General features: G+C 47.6%; 1 protein-coding gene across 3 annotated transcripts in view; it reads left to right on the top strand.

The window, feature by feature from the left end:
• The window catches only part of LOC147438998 (UDP-Glycosyltransferase superfamily protein), a 198,556-nt gene that overhangs the window by 101,896 nt on the left and 77,465 nt on the right, over positions 1-19,195 (top strand). For all 3 annotated transcript variants that reach the window (XM_086484947.1, XM_086484946.1, XM_086484948.1), the window contains one exon: positions 903-1,071. In XM_086484947.1, coding sequence (XP_086341073.1) covers positions 903-1,071 — 169 coding nt within the window. The remainder of the gene's footprint in view (positions 1-902; positions 1,072-19,195) is intronic.

Below are 19,195 nucleotides of genomic sequence, written 5' to 3'. Positions count from 1 at the left end.
ACACCCCCAGTCTAGATTCTGTCGCGACACAACAGAGATTCACTTCAAAACAATTCTCAATTCAAGAGTCGACACGGCCCGGCGTAGTTCCGCGCCAAGAGAGATTGGCCCCAAAGACTGGCTCCCCTTTTGGGATTTCTTTTATATTAATCTTTGAGCAAAGTACAACTCCCGCGGGTGCTTGTTCTCAGACTCTATGTCTAGATGTCTGAGAAGTGAGCCCCCTTGGGTCACTTATAAACATTACAAGGGGTGCTAAAAGCAGAGCCCCAAAAGCAAGTAATCTCAAAAGCAATTCAATCCCAAAAGCTGCCAGTAGAAACAGCAGCACCAAAAGCGGAAATTTCCGCATATGCTGCCACGTCAGCACTGCCAGCTCAAAAAGCGGGTGCATGTACCGTACACTGCCACATCAGCAGGTCAGCGCAGTAAACAGACATTCGTACACTGCCACATCAGCAATTCTGTACGCTTCCATGGCAGCATGTCGTGTGTGCAAGGTCATGCCACATCATCAGTTTGTAAAAGATAACCTCATGTTTTACAGTCCTGCAATTGCAACTGAACCTAGGGCAAAGTAGGTACAATCAACTAGTGTGTCTTTGAAAGACGGAAGCATTTTCATACAAATCTGTGTAATATGTGCTTTATGTGGCTTGACTGTTGTAAGTTCTCTTTTGTGGCATTTCGTTTCACTTACGGCAAATGTTTGATGATTAATTTTGAAGTTTTTCATACGGCTTGGTTCAAACTAAATGGTTGCTATGGCACATGCACATTCAGACACACATGCTATAGGCACTATCTGTCTCATCTCTTCATTTCCAAATGGTCTTTTCAAATAAAAATTTGAGCTTTGAGATGAAACAGCTAAAATTCTGCTTTGGTGTGTTAATCTGTAGGAATAAGCTACTGAAAGTATTCAATGGGCTTGATGTTACGGTCTGGAATCCTGCCATTGATGCTAATCTTCCTTCAAGATATTCTTCAGAGGATCTATCGGGAAAAGTATCTTGCAAAAGGCACTTAAAGCAGCAGCTGGGCCTCAGTTCAAATGACTCCATACCTTTGGTAAGCCATTTGAGGTGTAAACCACACAATTTCTTCTTAAACCACAATGAGGCATGATTGAATTTTTCTGGTTCTGAGGTGCTTATTGTGGCCAACATTTTCATTATTTTGCCAGACCAAAGCATTGCCCTCACTGTGAAAAACACTTTAATACACGGGGATCTTTATGAATGGAAACTTGAGTAGTACACACTGAAAAATGGATGAAGGTGCCCTGACAGTCACAAAGCAATCGGACCATTTCCGCTGGCTGTGTGACATTGTGTACAGACCACCTTGTGATGGTGCACTGACTTTTGGCTTCTGGTGGTCATAGTAGCCTGTCGCCAACCTTCCCGTAGCATTTCCTGTTTCAGTAACCCTTAAGTAGCTTTTCCTTGTCAGGATAAAAAGAGAAGAGCAAAGTAGAGGAAGCGAAAAAGAATATCTGTTCAGTAACAGTAGCAGAAAAGTGGATAGGACATGGCGAAAACATCCTTCTCCTACTCATTGTCAAGTTTTTAGCAACTTCAATGACGAATATACAGAGCAAATGCAGTTTGAATGACTTCAAAGAGAAGTAGCATAGAACAATAAAAGCCTGTATTAAACATTCACAAGATGTAAGGCCTCTGAGCACCTTCCAAGACACAATTTGAGCACAAGCTCAATAAGGAGCAAAGAGAGTACAAGATGTTTCCTTATATGATGGGGCAGATGCAGTATTCTGCTGCATGAGGCCCAACATTTCTAGGTTCAGAGAGAGCACCTATGATCATGTACATTACATACCTTGCATGAGATTGGAGGCCGCCTCCCAAATTATTCACATCAATCTGGTGCAAATTCTCTTTATAGGGATTCAATCAACAGGTTGGCAACCACACGACCTACGGTGGGAGAAGGATAGGTGTCACGAGCTTGTAGCAACCACTAACCTTAGTTGTTGGTTTCTTTCCCTTGATTTTTATTTAATTTTTGGGACCCTCTTTTTGAAGTTACAAATGGACGGACATTGTGTGGCCAGTGTGAAACGGCCGATGGCTGAGAGTTTCACCCAGAGTCGGGAAGGGCAAGTCGCCACGAGTTGGTCGGGCCATTCGGCATTGAAATTCGAGCAGTAAAAGGGTGTCTAGGCTCAGTTCAAAGTCATTTAGGCCCCGCGCTACACTTTATAAGTTGGTGGGTACTAGGACTTTAAACAAAAAGAGGCTAAGTGGACACATGGTGGCACCAGATGAATTTGCCAGATCTGCATGAAGAGTGGGCGCCCAAATTCAGAGCGGGGGCTGATTTGACCTTATAAGTGAACCACAAATGTGTGTGAGTAGTGGGTGTAGGTGATCACAGCTTTAATGGACATTGGAAAGCTTGCCTTCTCCCTTGCTCTATGTAGCACAATGATTCCGCTCTCATGCATCTCTCTCCCCTTTGAATACAAAAACCTGATGCCCCGCTCGAGGGCTTTTCATTTGTATGTACAGTTCTATGGGTTCATGCGCGATTGCCGAGGCAACAGCCTCTTGCACAGGTACTGGATTAGCTAATTGCTAATCCCTCGCAGGTACAGGTGAATTCGGAGAGACTTCATGCCAGATTTCTGGTCCGATTCAAAGGGCAAGTAGCCCTACAAGTGCGGGGGCTCAAGGGCTTGCTACGGATGCGACAGGCACACGAAACGGAGCCCAAAATAGTAAAATACAGCCTGCTGTGTATTTTTGCAGGTTTAGGTTTTGACCCTAATTGGTCCCTAATACCCCTAGGAGCTTTGGGAAAGTGTTGGGATCATGGTTCAGGTAATCAGGTGCATTTTCGGGGGAGAAAACAGAGAATTTAGTGTGCTGCAGATTCTCGCCACGTTTGGGAAAGTGCCCATATGCTCCGAGAAAGCCATCTTTTGCATGGGGATTTTTTGTGTGAAGCCTCCTACTGCGGTTATGCCTCTGAAATTGGGCTAGAGTAGGCCATTTTCAGCCCAGTAAAAGCGGGACAGCTCGTAGGAACTTACATGTTTTCTCCCAAGTTTTATAAGAATAAAGAAATGCCGAAATGGGCACCGGTCTTTGGGACCTTCAGGTTGTTACTGTCTACTTGGTAGCACTCTAGCTGCCAAGCCGTGGAGTGTTTGAAGTGTTAATTCCAGTCACAAGTCTATTCGTGAAATTCTTTGTGTCATAAAGTTAAAAGTAAAGTTTTTCAAGTAAAGAGTCGGGTGAAAGCTAAAGTCTAATGCCCTACAGGCTGGTTTCATGGTTCCGCCGCCGAGATAGAATCACTTTTTCCTTAAAGAGTGAGCCTTGGTTGGTTTGCAACGATTACACAGAGCATAGGAATTTGGAATTACACTATGACTGACAGGACAAACGATGCAAGGGAAGTGGGTTCCTTTTCACAGGATAGATAGGCTATTCCTCCAGTGTTCGAGGTAGGTGAGAGTTCGAGGCCACCCCTGTTTGTACCTTTTGTTGATTTGAATGCTCCACAAGGTCGAGGGTATATGACTGGGCAACTAGACGAGGATGCATTCAGGACACAGTTGGTTGCCATTGTGAATGTGTTCTCTCGGTTGGTGCAGAATCCTAGGTTTATGGAATATCTGCAATCGCCGCCAGTGCCACAGAAGACAAGGAAACTCTCATGCAGTAGAGCCCGTTGAAGCTCAAGCCAAGGTCCCTTGTGCATCCCAACAGGGCGGGGAGCACTCACATGTTGCGGAGTCACGTGGGGCTCTAAGGCAAGTGCCTTCTGTCCACGAATAGGTGGTTAGGACGCCTATTCCACATGCTTTACCCATTCAACCAGCCACCTTTTAGAGTCCGCATGCTGCATTTAATGGACAGGGAACTAGTTTTCAGGCTATGCAACAGGTTTTTCCACCACCCACAGTACATCATGGGTATTTCAGGGGCGGATCAGTGAGCTCAAACTAGATTGCAGGGCCCGTAAGGGTAGACCAGGCAACAACGCCTCAAGTGTACTTTTGCGCTGTGGAAAGAGTTGGCATCAGCCAAAGAACTCAAAGCGAAACCTGTTGTGCCACAAGGTAGTCCCACAGACAGTGACACTGACTCTCCAAAGGATGGTCGCAAACTGCACAGGCTACCGAAAGGCCACTATGTACCAACCAACTTTCCACTGCTGGAGCTTTGTGTGCAACTAACCACTGGAACAAAGTAACTCGCCGCGGCTGTCTAGAGTCCCACAACCGCTCCCAAAAGCTCGACAAGAACTCAATTGTGAGACCCTCCTCCTGCCAATGAAGTGCTGTAGCAAGACGAGCCTCTCTCCGTGCTGCCAATTGTAACGCCTTACTCGAACACTGTAGTGAAAGAAAGGGATCCCAGGGTGGTTGGCCGAAAAGAAGGGGTCTCTCTAAAACCACTCTTCAGGGTCCCACTACACTCGTGCCAGAGGGCAGCTCTCCCAAGGCCAAAGCCTCCAGTGGCCTTTCTCAAGGTCAGCTGGGTCAGGATCTGTGACACAGGTCCTCCCACAAATGCCCACTACTCGTATCCTTTGAAAACAACACTCGGCAACCTGTGGAGCCTCTAATGAGATTGTATAGTGGACCCTCGCCATGGATCTCGAAGAACATGGGGGGTACTAACTCCGAGCATACCTGAATTGCAATGAGGACCTCTTGTCGCAAAAAGGCCCCCATCCATCTGGGAGTAGCGGACTCTAGAGGGGTGAGCCACTCAGCTGGTAGAGCCTCTGTAATGTCCTGGCACATGCTCTGGGTGCCTCTCATGCCCAGTAACTGGATGCTTTGTACCTCCTCTGGCAAACCTGAAAATCGAAGCTAGTCGCCTAGAGTGTGGGCTTGGCCCTTTGCCATGGGACCCCAAGAAACATGAGGCCTACTACCAACCAAGTGGCCTCTCTGTGTGCAAACCATGGGGTTCCAAACAAGGGGCTGTCTCAAGCGCTCCTCCGTGCAAGTGGGTTGATGCTGCTCCAAGCCACTACGTAGCTCCTCCCAAGAGTGGAGCAGGCTCGCAGCAAATCGATCCTCCAGTCTCCTGCTCAGACCAACTCTGCGCATCTCTGTAAAGATCCACATGATAGAAGGGCACCAATGGCCTCCTGCATGAGGCACTCTAGCTCTAAGCCGCTGAAGCAACAACTCCTTCCAAGGCTCCGCCCTTGGAAGCAGGCCTCTGGTAACAAACTTCCCTAGGAGGGCTATTGTGCTGGGTCTATGATCCCCAACCCCCCTTGAGAGCATGGTAGAGTGATGACCTGCCAGGTTACTTTGGCCCGCGCTAACTAAGTGTCGTGCCCTAACCAAAGAAAATTCTTGAATAGCCTCTCTAACTGGTTGATACAGGAGCTCGAGAAGATCCAGCAAGATGTAATGTACCACATAGTAGCCAACAACACCTAGTTGGCCACTACAACTCTGTCTGCCAAAGAGAGCCTTGCCGAACTCCAATGTAGCAACTTCCTCTTGATGGACAGGAGGAGGGGGGCAGTTTGTTGCTCAAGAGACCAGTCCAAGCCAACCTGGCAACTTGGCCTAGCAACCCAAGTAGCGAACTGCAGTCCTTGGGGGAAAATATCTGAAACCCTCACCTGGCGACCAATCAGGCGTAGGAGCACTGCCAACCGAGAAAGCAACTGTCTTCCTCCAGTTGATCAATGCACCTGATACACAACAGAACACCTCAAGAGCCTGCTCACATTTGTGCAGATTGGCCTCTTGGCCCTTTAAGTACAAGGCCGAGTCGTCTGCAAACTTGGCGTCAAGAAACTCATCTGCCCTAATAGGGAGCTCAAGACCACACAGGCCAACCTGCAAAGTAGTCAAGAATCTGCTAATTGCCTCATCATAGAACTGAAAGAGGAAGGGGGCAAGAGGGCAACCCTATCTGACGGAACGCGTGAACAAGAAGCGCTCTCACCTCGTCCCCTTGCCAAAAGCATCTGACTGTGTGTACGCTTATAGAGAGCTGACACACCTTTGATCCAAGCATCCGTGAAACCCATCTTGCGTAGAGTGCCCTCCAAGAAGTCCTAGTCAACTCTGTCGTAGGCCTTCTCAAAGTCGGGAAGGAGTATCACCAAGTCCTCTCCTTGGAGACGCGCGAGGGGAGACGAAGTGAAGATGTTGTCAAGGATACCACGCTCCTTGACAAAACGTGTTCGAGTCCCATGTATAATGCTCTCTAGTAGTGCTTGAATCCTCAAACTCAAAGCCTTTGCTAGAATTTTGTAGGATGAGTTGAGGATGGTAATGGGTCGCCACTGTCGAATCTCCTCCAAGGAGCCTCCCTCCTTGGGAATGAGGTAGATCAAGCCCTCACTCATACTGTCGGGCATCTTGCGGCTTGCCAGTGTGCAAAACGTATTGGAATGTGCTGCAAAGATCTGAACAAGCAAGTCCCAGTACTCCAAGAAAAAGCTTGTAGTCAAACCATCTTCCCCTGGACAACTACCACAGGGGAGTGCTTTGAGGGCCTCATCGAGCTCCTCTAGATGGAGGGGAAGCTCAGCATCTCCTCGGTAACAAGGCAAGGCATCTGTGCCCAAACTTGCTCTCTGCATGCATCCTGGCGCTTTGACTGTGGCTCAGCTGACAACTGATCGCAGTAGAAATCAGTAGCAATTGCACTCATATCCTGAGGCTCTAAAGCAACTGACCCATGAGGTCTCGTCAACTGACTATACTAGTGTGTGCATGGCGTGGCCCCACTATCTCAAAGAACTCCCCAATAACTTTGTCACCTACCTGGGTCCATTGAGATACCTGTTGGTGGAAGGCAAACTCATGGCGCCGCTCCTCAATGCTAGTCAACTCTTGCCTAGCCTGTTGCAACTGCTCCCCCAACCAAGGACTGTGTGGATGCTGCTCTGCATCCTCTGTAGGGAAACAATGCCTCGTCGAAGACGCTTCTCCTCCTCCTTGGTTGCAGCAAAGCGAGCTGCAGACTCTTGAAGAAAGAAGCGACTAAGCTCTGCCACGACAGAGGCCACTCTACCAACAGGGGTGTCCTGCGTGTCAAATACCCCACCCCCCCACCCCCCCCCCCCCCCACACACACACACACGTGTCTGCTACCGTGAGAGCCACTGGCGCGTGGTCGGAAAAAGTAGTCCCTTCCAGATGCAAACAGATCCCCCCATGTCACAAATGTGGTCATTGGCGTAGAAGCGATCTATCCTAGATAGATGCACTCCTCTTCCCCTGCGGTCAGAGCGAGAGAGAGACAAGCTGTCCCCGTGCACCGTAGCATGGCCACCTCCAATCTTGTCAGAGGGGTCCTCCAACATGTTGAAGTCCCCCCAACACACCACTGCTCTGCATCCGGCAAAGACTCAACAACATGAGACCAAAACTCTGCTCGTGCACTTGCCACATAGGGTGCATATATGTTCAAGAAACCCATAAGGCAACCTTGAACCTGCATAGTAATCCACTGAGTTGTGCGTGGCACAATAATACCTCTGCCCACAATGGCCTGTTGTGCCAAGAATGCGCAATAGTCATATATACCCCTCCCTGGATACCTCCAGGTCCAAATGCAGCTGACCAAAACGTCTCATAGCGACCACACAAAATTTGACCGCATCGTCTAATGCGGCTCTCACAGAGATGATGCACCTGTAGCATAAGAATATCACTCTCACCACCCATAAGGCATCGCTGAAACTCCTGACGCAACCGACCCCTCTGACACTGAAACTGGTGTCCTCCCAATCCCTGCACATTCTATGAGACAATCCTCATGAAGTCAGTGAGAAAAATAGATGCTGCAACAACAGCCAACCTCCCTATCTTTGAGGCCGGCTTGGATGGGGAGTAATCCGCATCCGAGCGACCTCTAGACAAGCATGTCTGAAGTGACTGTCCCACCTAGGCCCACGCCGAGCGTGCAGCCCGTAGGGCTACTTCCTCTGTCTAAGAGTCCTCATGTACAAATATATAGCAAGGGGGGCTCTTGAGTGTCAACAAACAAATGCACCTTGATGTGCTTGCAACTTGTTGCAGTTGGCGGCGTCGCACTGAACTTGGTTAAAGGCAAAGAGTCTGTACCAGATCTGTCTCCCCTAGGTCCCCTATGTGGTGTGAGAACTCAGTGGCTTGGGCCGGGAGCGAGGTTTGGACAGCTTTGTGAGAGTTTAGACTAAGTGTTCAGATCGTCTACTTTCAATTGAATAAAGAAATACCGAAAGGTGCGCTAGTCTTTGGGGCCTACAGGGTGTCGGTCTCGTGTGCGAGGTGACATTCTAGTCGCTGGACGCAACTGTGTTCTCTTTTCTTCACAGTGCTCTGTGTAAAGTTAACAGGTAATTGAAATAGTACCGCCCTCTACACTGTACAGGCCGGTTACAGAATCACTGGCGTGTGATCGGAAAAAGAGGTCCCTGCTAGGATGCCAACAGACCCCCGCATGTCACAAAAGTGGTTAGTGGCGTAGAAGTGACCTATCCTAGATAGATTCACTCCTCCTACCTTGTGGTGTGAGTTTGAAAAAGACAAGCTTTCTGGGGGTCTCACAAAACTTGAGTGCTGCCAAACATTAGAAACCCTCATAGTCATACATCGTCGTTCCCAAGCTGCCAACCCAGCCGCGTGCACCGTAGCATGCTTACCTCCAATCCTGTGAGAGGGGTCCTCCAACATGTTGAAGCCCCCCATGAGGCAACCCTGAACCTGCATAGTAATCCACTGAGCTCTGCTTGACACAATAATACCTCTGCCCACAATGGCCTGCTGCCAAGAATGTACAATAGTCATACATACCCCTCCCTAGATACCTCCAGGTCCAAATGCAACTAACCAAAACGTCTCATAGTGACCACGCAAAATCTGACCACATCGTCTAATGCGGCTCTCACATTGATGATGCTCCTATAGCATAAGAATATCAATCTTACCACCCACAAGGAAACGCTGAAGCTCCTAACGCAACCGACCCCTTTGACGTTGAAACTGGGGCCCTCCTAATCCCTGCACATTCCATGAGACGATCCTCATGGAGTCAGTGAGAAAAAACAGATGTTGCAACAACAACCATCCTCGCTATCTTTGAGCCTGGTTTGGATGGGGAGTAATCTGCATCCGAGTGACCTCTAGACAAGCGTGTCTGAAGTGACTATCCCACCTAACCCCAAGTTGAGTGTCAGCAAACAAATGCACAAGAATGTGCTTGCAACCTACTGCATCTGGCGACGTCACACTGAACTTGTCTAGAGGCCAGAGTGTCTTTACCAGATCTGTCACCCCAAGGTCTCTTGTATGATGTGAGAACTCAGTGGCCTAGTCTGGAGCTAGTCAAGAACTGTGCAGGGTCCACTCTATAGGATCCCTGCTTTACAGTGGAAAGGAAAATTGTACCGCTATGTCCAGAGCCTCAGTGCCTCGAGCTGCTAGAAAGAGGATGTGGACTTGAAAGCAAGCCTTCTCCATGTCGGGAGAAGGATCACCTAGAAAACGTGTGAAGCTATAGTGGAAGAAGTCCCATCCTCAGCGAATGTCAAAGCTGGTCAAACCCCGAGGAAGTACTGCAAAAGGAGAAGTGTGAACCCAAAGAGGCGGCCTCAGATGGGGCTGTGCCTCCCGAGCCATGCAGCTTGTTGCAAAAGCATCACCTAGAGATCGCCTCGCTGCAGAAGCCTGTCTAGGCCCGTGCGTCTGAGGAGGAGAGTGGGACGGATCGGGAGATGAGGCTGAGGGCCCCACTAGGGAAAGAGGAGCAGGAGGTGGGGGTGAAGGTTGAGGCGGGGGAGGCGGAACGGTGGCATCGGAGGGTGGTAGAGAGGGAGGCGGTGGAGGTGGCAGAGCTGAGGCGGAGGGAGCCTTCTCTGGAGGGTCCTCCTGAAGGAAGTCAAAACGGTTCCCTGTCGAAACCCAATGCTGCTGAACTGCAGGGGGTCGGCCATCAAGGAGAGCAGTGTCGTGAGCCTGTCCCTATTGGTAGGCACATCCTACCAACCGTCAGCTATCTGATCGTTGGCCTCTGTGGAGGTACCAGACTGTGTGTCTTGGGTAGCTGTCTGTTGGGCATACTGAGCCTTGGGAGGCTGCGCATGCGCTGTGGGTCGGGTTCTCGTGTGAGGACAGGCCTTTTCTAAGTGTCCGATCTGTTTGCAAATGAAGCACCGATTCGGGAGACTTGAATACTCCACACTCTGTTTGATCCAACCCCCGCTCACCTGAGGCAACAGTATCACCTTTATGAGGGAGTGTGTCTGGAACTAGAACCCGCACAGTAGGTAGACTTGCGGCCTTGGCCAGAACTGAAGCTGCAGTGTGCGGAGACTCCAGAACTGTCCCGAACATGGAACCATTCCTGGAGAAGCAGACTAAGACAGGCAAGTCAATTTCCTCCTCAAGCACATCTGTAGCAGGGTCGAAACCATGATGCCATTGTCTGAAGTATGCTCGAGCTGCGCGGATAACTAGCAAGCTCATCAAAATCACCTTGGCCGTCATCTCTGGAGACTTGAACTCTATCTGGTAGTACCCTCTCCCAAGGATCTGGACATCGGTGATCTTGCTCACATCGGAGAGGAGTGGGGCTTGAAGCAAATCACGAACCTCGCCACGGCTGGGTTGAGTACCAATGATCTTGCAGATAACCGAGGTGGTTGGCAAGTGCTCCACCTCGGTCATCAAGCTCGCTTGCTCTTCTGGCGATAGAGCAATTCGAAGGGTCGGCTCCACGGGGTCGGGCGAGGGGGGCTTCTGTAGAGTCCCTCTGAGGTGGAGCAAGGGCCGTCATTCTGTGTCTGCTGCTGGTAAAGAAGAGGGTGAAGGCGAAAGGCCAAGATGACGGCGCAAATGCAAGTGCGCTGAGAACAACTCACAAGCATAAAAAAGGGGGGGGGGGGGATCTGGCGAGCAGAGGGGTGTTGGGGCAGCACGTAGGTGGGAGCAGTGCGCAATAGAGGCTAGTACGCAGCACGAGGGAGGAGGGGGAGAGAGGAGAGCGGTGGCGAGGGGGGGAGGAAAGGGGGGGTGCGTGAGGAGCAGTGAGCTCGTTGTTCTTGCTGTGATAACATCTTCTTCAGGAACTTACAGGTTTTCTCCCAAGTTTTATAAGAATAAAGAAATACCAAAAGGGGCGCCTGTCTTTGGGGCCTACAGGGTGTCGTTGTCTGCATGGTAGCACTCTAGCTGCCAGGCCATGGAGTCTTTGAAGTGTTAATTCCAGTCACAGGCCTAATCGTGAAATTCCCATGTGTCGTAAAGTTAAAGTAAAGATTTTTAAGTAAAGAATCGGATGAAAGCTAAAATCTATTGCCCTATGGGCCTGTTTCATGGTTGCATCCCAGGATAGAATCACTTTTTCCTTAAAGAGTGGGCCTTGGTTGGTTTGCAGCGATGACACAGAGCACAAGAATTTGGAATTACACTATGGCTGATAGGAAAAACGATGCCAGGAAAGAGGGTTCCTCTTCACAGGACAGACAGGCTATTCCTTCAGTGTTTGAGCTAGGCGAGAGTTCACGGCCCCTGTCTGTACCTTTTGTTGATTAGAATGCTCCATGAGGTCAAGGGTATATGACTAGGCAACTAGACGAGGATGCATTCAGGACACAGTTGGTTGTCATTGTGAATGTGTTCTCTCGGTTGGTGCAGAATCCTAGGTTTATGGAATATCTGCAAGCGCCGCCAGTGCCACAGCGGACAAGGCAACCGTCTCATGCAGTAGAGCATGATGAGGCTCAAGCCCAAGTCCCTTGTGCGTCCCAGCAGGACAAGGATCACTCAGGCGGAGTCACGTGGGCTCCAAGACAAGTTTCTCTCCACGAACAGGTGGTTAGGACGCCTAAAACCGACCCGTAGGGCGGTAGAATTTGGCTTTCACCCGATAACTTTACTTTAAACTTCAGGACACGAAGGAACTTCACGAATAAGCTTGTGACTGGAATTCAACACTTCAAGACAAACCACGACCTGGCAGCTAGAGCGCTACCAAGCAGACAACGACACCGTGTTGGCCCCAAAGACTGGCGCCCCTTACGGAATTTCTTTATTCTTATTATACTTGAGAATAACCTGTAAACTTCTACAAGTTGTTCTACTTTTATCAGGTTGAAATTCCTTTACTCTAACCCGATTTTGGCAACATAACCAGGGTAGAAGTCTCCACAAACAAAATCCCAAGTAAACATTGACTTTCCACTCACTTTAGAGCACTTGGCAAAACCTAGGAAGAAATTACAACTCGCTGAATTCTCTGTTTTGTGCCCCGATTTGCGTGCCGATCACTTTTGTGGATAGCCCTCGAGCTCTCGCACCTGTAGGGTCACTTGCCCCTTGAACTAGACAAGATTCCTTGTGGAAAATATCTCTAAATTATCTTGTACAAGCACCCAATGATTTCCCGAGGCTCCCCTGGCAAATAAGCAATTCGAGCGCTTGCACCTAACCCTCACCAAGCTGTCCAAACCTGTCCATAGATGTAATTGCAAGTTTTTGACCCAATTTCGCGAGCAAAACGGCGCAAATATCCATGTAGGTCAAAAGTACATGTCAAGGACACTTTCCCTTGCGGTATGGAAGCTTTCCAGTGAGCTGCAAGTCAATTTTAGCATGCTGTAATTTTCTGTTTTGCCACTATTAGGTGCCTACTGCCCTGTACACGCATCCCAAGGGCTTTCGGAAGCTCCCCCGACGATTCCTTGCAGTTTAGGTGTGAAACCCTAAACTTGCAAAAAAACACAGCAGGCTGTAATTTTTTGTTTCGCATCATTTTGGGCAGAGCAAACACGTCTACGCGTGTCTCAGAGGCTCCCGCACACAACCGGACAGTTCCCTTTCAACTGACGAGTTTTCATGCGAGAAAACTCTCCGATTTCGCATTCCTTCGCGATAGAACTGTGCATCCCTGAAGAGGATCAGCAAGTAGCTAATTCGGTTCATGTACAGAAGGCTCTTTCCTTGGCAAACGTGCATAAAACCCCATAACTGTACATGGTCACCTGAGAAGCCCAACTAGAGGGGCATTACCATTTGTGCAAAGGGGAGAGAGAGATGCGCAAGAGAAAATCGTCGTGCTACGTAGAGCAAGGGAGAAGGCAAGCTTTCCATTAAAGCTGTGAGCACCTACACCCACTACTCACATACTCTGCAGCACTTCTGAGCTGAAATCAGCCCCCTCTCTTGAAATGGGTGCCTCCTCTTGCTGATGTTTCTGGAAAATGCATCTATGAACAAATAGATGCAAAAGGGGAAGAGTTCCATGGCTGCCAAAACTTGCGTATCGCTGAAAACGCAGCAAAACAGCCTTGCAAACACGCATCTGATGCCTTCCAATGCTGAAAATGAGCTCCTTGGTCCTAGGTAAAGAGATGGGAAGCTCAAAAATGCAGAGAAAGGGGTGAAAATCAGAGCTATTAGCCTCCAAAACTGCTCCAAAAAGTCAGTTATACGAGTTCTGTTCTCCCAGACTTGGTAAATTGGCCAAAAAGTTCCACTAGGCACTTATGCATGCAATCTCCCTGCATTGGGCTTCCTGCTTAAAAATCTCTCAATTGTTGCATCAATTGACTTTGCAGCAGAATAATAAAATGTTCCTCTTGTCATTCTGAAGCTATTGACGCAAACAGATTTTGTGGCCCAAAATAGCAGTTCCCTAAATTTTTGGAAATGCTTCCATTGGACTCTCACTGGTCATCTGACTCTCTTTCACCACTGGGACCACGTCCAAAAATGCAATGTAGCCCAGTTCTCGGGTGATTTTCTCTGGGTGACCCCACCTTGCCATTGTGCTTCTATGGAGTTAATTTTCTAGTATCCACCAACTTATTAAGTGCGGCGAAGGGACCTAGATGACTTTGAACTGAGCCTAGACACCCTTTTACTACTAGAATTGTAGCGGCGACCAACTTTCCATCTACGGGTGAAACTATTGTTTCACACTGGCCATACAATGTCCAACCATTTGCAACTTCAAAAAGAGGGTCTCAAAAATTAAACAAAAATCATCGGAAAGAAACCAATAACTCGAGTTAGCAATTGCCATGTCCTCGTGACAACGCCTATTCCATAGGCTTTACCAGTTCATCCAGCCACCTTTCAGAGTCCGCATGCTGCATTAATGGACAGGAACTAGTTTCCCGGGTATGCAACAGGTTTTTCCACCACCCACGGTACATCCTTGGTATTTCGGGGGTGGATTAGTGTTTGAGAGCATGGCTGGTTATGCGCCTAGAAACCAGCAATGTATGCTAGGAACAATGTTTGACGGTATGCAAGGCATGATGCCAAACCCCATGTATGGAAATATTGGCATGCAACAAGGGTTTCAGTGCAATCATGGTGAATTTGGGGTGCCGCAAACAGTTTTGGCATGACTGGTTTTTTCGACCAACCGTCAGATATGGCCCCAATGACAGAAAATGTCAATGGACAAGGGATGCCGATGATCCCTATTATAGGGGCCATGTTGCAGACAATTCTCTATGACAATTTGGGAGCATTGGGAAAGCCAAAAGCCTACAAAGAAGGTGGTGCAACTGTGAAGTTTGAAACTTTCAGCAGCTTTGAGGATAAGGCAAAGGCTCTTACTTTCCTCCAGAATTTGATACAGCTTATGCAGGGGGGGGATTTTACAGAGGCCTCTAAGGTCAGGAAAGCTGCCACTTTCTTAAAAGGCAATGTGCTTACATGGTGGATGACAGTGTTGATGCAAGGATAGGCACCCGCCACATGCATATACTTAAGGCAAATGTTTGCATTTGCATGGTTGTCAAATGAATTTGAAGCTGATGTTATGACGGATTAGCACCAACTCACTGCGGCTACTTGCAAGAGCCTACAGGAGTACAATAGGAGGTTTTGTAAAGCGTTGCTCTCAGTAACCTCCTACAGGTTTGTGCATTGACAGAGCAAATCGAGAAGTATTGCTGTGGCTGCCTAAAGGGCTTCGAGATTACTGTACAAAGAACAAAGTGGCTACCCTCACTCAGCTTATGGAAGTTGCCAACACTGGTCTTGCCTTGTTGAAGGGAGAGGAAAGTGGGTTTCAGGCAACGTGAAAGGGGGTCAGCAAAAGAAAAATTCAGCAAAGAAGCCCATTGTGAAAGTGGCTCCTGGAGCGTCATAGGGGTCAGAAAAGGCAAACAAAGGCAAGGACTCAGCCGAAACATCTGGTGCGCATGCTAAGAAACAAAAAAGGAAGCCTTTTGTGCCAAGTCGTTCGAGGAAAAGAAAGTTTTGATGGCTGAGAACAAATGTTTCATATGCGAGCACCCTGGTAACTTTGCTGGAGATTGTCCACAAAGAAGAAGACCAGCTGATTCGGATGATAAAGAGGACAAGAAAGGCAAGAAGCCTAAACCCACGGTAGGTTTAGTGACAGATATGGTGGGTGATAGGCAAGTTCAGATGCTAGTGAGTTATGCAGAGCGTGGGGTAAAGTAAGAGACCGGACATCACTTATCTTTTTTGATGCAGGTGCTAAAGTAAACTTTATCTCACCAGAGTTGGCCATTAATCTGGGCATCAAAGCTGAAGAGACAAGGTTGGCATGTCATGGCACTTAGAGTTTGTTACACATATCATTGGAAAGTTCTCTGCATATCCAGTCATATGTGGACACATAAGAATTTTACATCATGCTGCTGGAAGGGTGCGATGCGTTGTTGGGAATCCCATGGATGTTCCGTATGCATGGAGTGCTGGAAGTCTTCAACAAAAAGATCACCCTTCATCATAGGGGCAAAACTCACATCCTTGATGTAAAAGCTTAGAGGGGAGTCTGTCCCTATTGTATCTGTTTCGGCTATCACTTCTGTAATTTAGAATCATCTTGGCTAGTTGATTTTTGCATGTGATGTTTCAAATAATTGTCAGTCAAATTTATCTGTGTTAGATAAAGAAAGATCAGCATTTTTGCGAGAGTTTAGTGATTATATATATACCTAGATGAATCCAGGATATACCCAGATTAGTGATTGTTTTTTTGATTCATTACCGTCTAGGTTGCCGCCGGAGAGGCCTGAGGATCATGTGATGGATCTGGTGCCAGGTTGTAGCCCACCAAATAGGCCTCCCTACAGGGTTAGTGCAGCTCAACAGAAAGAGATCATGAGGCAAGTAGAGGAGCTGGTAGGGAAAGGACTGATTCAACCTAGTTCTTCACCCTTCTGCTCCCCAATGCTTCTAGTGTAGAAGAAGGATGGCTCTTGGCACATGTGTATTGATTACTATGTGTTGAATAAGAATACCATCAAGACCAGGTTTCTTGTTTTCCAAGGATTGATGATATTCTTGACCGACTAGAGGGTGCTTCAATTTTCAGCAAGATAGACCTCAAGAGTGGGTACCATCAGATTCGTATCAGGCCAGAGGATGTGCACAAGACTGCGTTTAGGAAGACATTTGGTTGTATGAGTTCTTAGTGATGCCGTTCGGTCTTACAAATGTTCCTGCTATGTTCAGTAGCATGATGGGTCGGATTTTCCACCCACATCAAAAGTTTGTCGGCACATTCTTTGACGACATGATAGTCTACTCAAAGAATGAAGAGGAGCATAGGTGTCACTTGACCATTGTCTTCGAAGAGTTACCCAGTCACAGGTTGTTTGTCAATCCTAAGAAAAGTGAGTTCTCCTTGAAAGAGATTCACTTTCTTGGCCACAAAGTGTCAAAAAATGGTGTCCGAATGGATCTTGCCAAGGTTGAAGCAATCAGGACATGGCCAGATCTGAAGACTGTGCATGATGTCCGTAGCTTCTTGGGCTTATGCTCTTACTACAGAAGGTCTATCAGGAACTTTGCCAAGATTGATTCACCCTTGCATGCTCTACAAAAGAAAGAGGTCACGTTCAAGTGGACACAAAAAGAGATTTCAACTTTTAATGTCTTAAAGGAAAAAACGACTTCTGATCCAGTAATTGTCTCACCAGATCTCAAGATGTCATTTGTGGTCCAGTGTGATGCGTGTGGAAATAGTATTGGGGTAGTGTTAATGCACGATGGTCGGGTAGTAGCTTATGAGAGCAGAATCTTGCAAGGGCCAGAAAAGACTATGCAAATCTATGAGAGAGAGCTATTGGCCATGATTTATGCGCTTTCTAGTTGAAAGCACTACCTGTTAGGAGCTGATTTTGTTATCCAGACAGATCATCAGACCTTGCGATACGTCTTGACGCAGTCAAAGTTATCCGAAAAGCACATGCGATGGGCAAACATTCTCTCTATGTTCCACTTTCAGATTCTGCATGTGGAAGGCAAGAAGAATGTTGTGGCTGATGCGTTATCAAGAAAGCCACAAATTTCAGCTGTGTCAATTCCTTATCATCATGGGCTTGATGACATGAAGGAAGAGTATGCTAATGATAAAGATTTTGCTAGGATCTTAGAACAGTTGCAAGATGTGCAACGCCATGAGCAGTATCTCCTCAAGGATGGTTTTATGATGATGAATGGCAGATTATGTGTCACTAGGCCATTGCGACATAAAGTTATGGTAGAAAGCCATGTCCCACCGTATGTAGGGCATCGGAGACAGTGAAAGTGGTCGAGACATTCTTTTATTGGTCTACTTTCAGGAGAGATGTAGATGCCTTTGTGTGAGCATGCATGATTTGCCAAAAGGCCAAGTTTGACAGGCAAAAGGCACCAGGGTTATTACAGCCACTGCCTATTCCATATAAGCCATGGGAAAGCATTGCTATGGATTTTATCTTTGATCTTCCAAGAACGCCGACAGGGCATGATGGTATATGGACCATTATTTGTAGGTTCAACAAGTATGCCCATTTTATTCAAGAGGGGGGTATGTCACGAGGTTGTGGCAACCACTAACCTTAGTTGTTCGTTTCTTTCTCTTGATTTTTCTTTAATTTTTGGAAGTCACAAATGGCCAGACATTGTGTCTCCAGTTTGAAATGGCCGACGGCCGAGAGTTTCACCAGCAGTTAGGAAGGGCAGGTCGCCATGAGATGGTCGGGCCAGTCGACACTGAAATCCGCACAGTAAAAGGGTGTCTAGGCTCAATTTAAAGTCATTTAGTCCCCGCGCTACACTTTATAAGTTGGTGGGTACTAGGAATTTAAACCAAAAGAGGCTAAATGGACACATGGCGGCACCATATGAATTTGCCAAATTTGCATGAAGAGGGGGCGTCCAAATTGAGAGAGGGGACTGATTTGACCTCGTAAGTGAACCACAAGTGTGTGTGAGTAGTGGGTGCAAGTGATCACAGCTTTAATGTACATTGGTTGCAAAAACCTGAGGCTGCCCATTAACGTGGTCCTGGGCGGAGTGTTGCATGAATTACACAAGCATATCAAACATTTTAGTGGCATTTGCATTCAATTGTGCAAAATTAGACTCTAAGACAGCCATGCGTGTTTCTAGTGCCCTAAACTCTTGGATGTCAAGCAATTCATAGCTATCATCCGACCCCATTGCCGCGCGGGTACCCTATGTGAGAGTATTTGACTGCGGGGCAGCAACAGGTGGAATTGGTGCAAAATTTTCAAAATCAAACATATGGTGCATTTCAATGTCCAAATACATGGCGGTGTCGTGTTGTGCTAGCAAGAGAAAAAAAGTATCTTAAAGATGCATTGCCGATCGAGAACTATTCGCAACCAGCGTACTTAGAGCTAATTAACCGTTCTAATTGGTTCACGCTGGACGGACTCTCGCCTGGGCAGTAACACGCGGTAGTGATACGGGTGGTGATCTAGTGGACACCGTGGCCAGATCACCACCACCACAGTTTGGATATAGACTTAGTTGGACTGGGATATTTTGCTAGCCGTTGGTTGATGGCTCTTTATGATTGTATATATGTGTGATTGGTTCTAATTGTCGTAGGCATCATCTACTTTCTATGGTCTAGCGTGATGCCTCTTGAGTCTAGTGTCCTTTGTCCAGCATTGCACATTTTGCACTCTCCCTGCACGTTGGAGCCTCGACACCGCCAACCAGAGTTTGAACTGGTTCCATGAATTAGTTGAGTTCATGGTGTTTTGAGTCTATTGTTGTGTCTTGATTTTCTCGTCCATTATGTGTGGTGTTTTCTTTCTGTTGGACTAAGGTTTCATGCATATTGCACTGAGGAGCACCTACTATAGAGAGCATGACACACTTTCCCTCTTACAGAGATGGAGGCTGCGATGAAGAGGGAGGGTTGCGATCAAGTGTGAGAGGGCTGGCAGGTGGCTGCGATGGACA

The sequence above is a fragment of the Adiantum capillus-veneris genome, chromosome 16, assembly GCF_014529385.1.
Source record: "Adiantum capillus-veneris isolate H3 chromosome 16, ASM1452938v2, whole genome shotgun sequence".
NCBI lineage: Eukaryota > Viridiplantae > Streptophyta > Polypodiopsida > Polypodiales > Pteridaceae > Adiantum > Adiantum capillus-veneris.
Note: the sequence above shows the minus strand (reverse complement) of the source record. Positions and strands in the feature narration are given on the sequence as shown.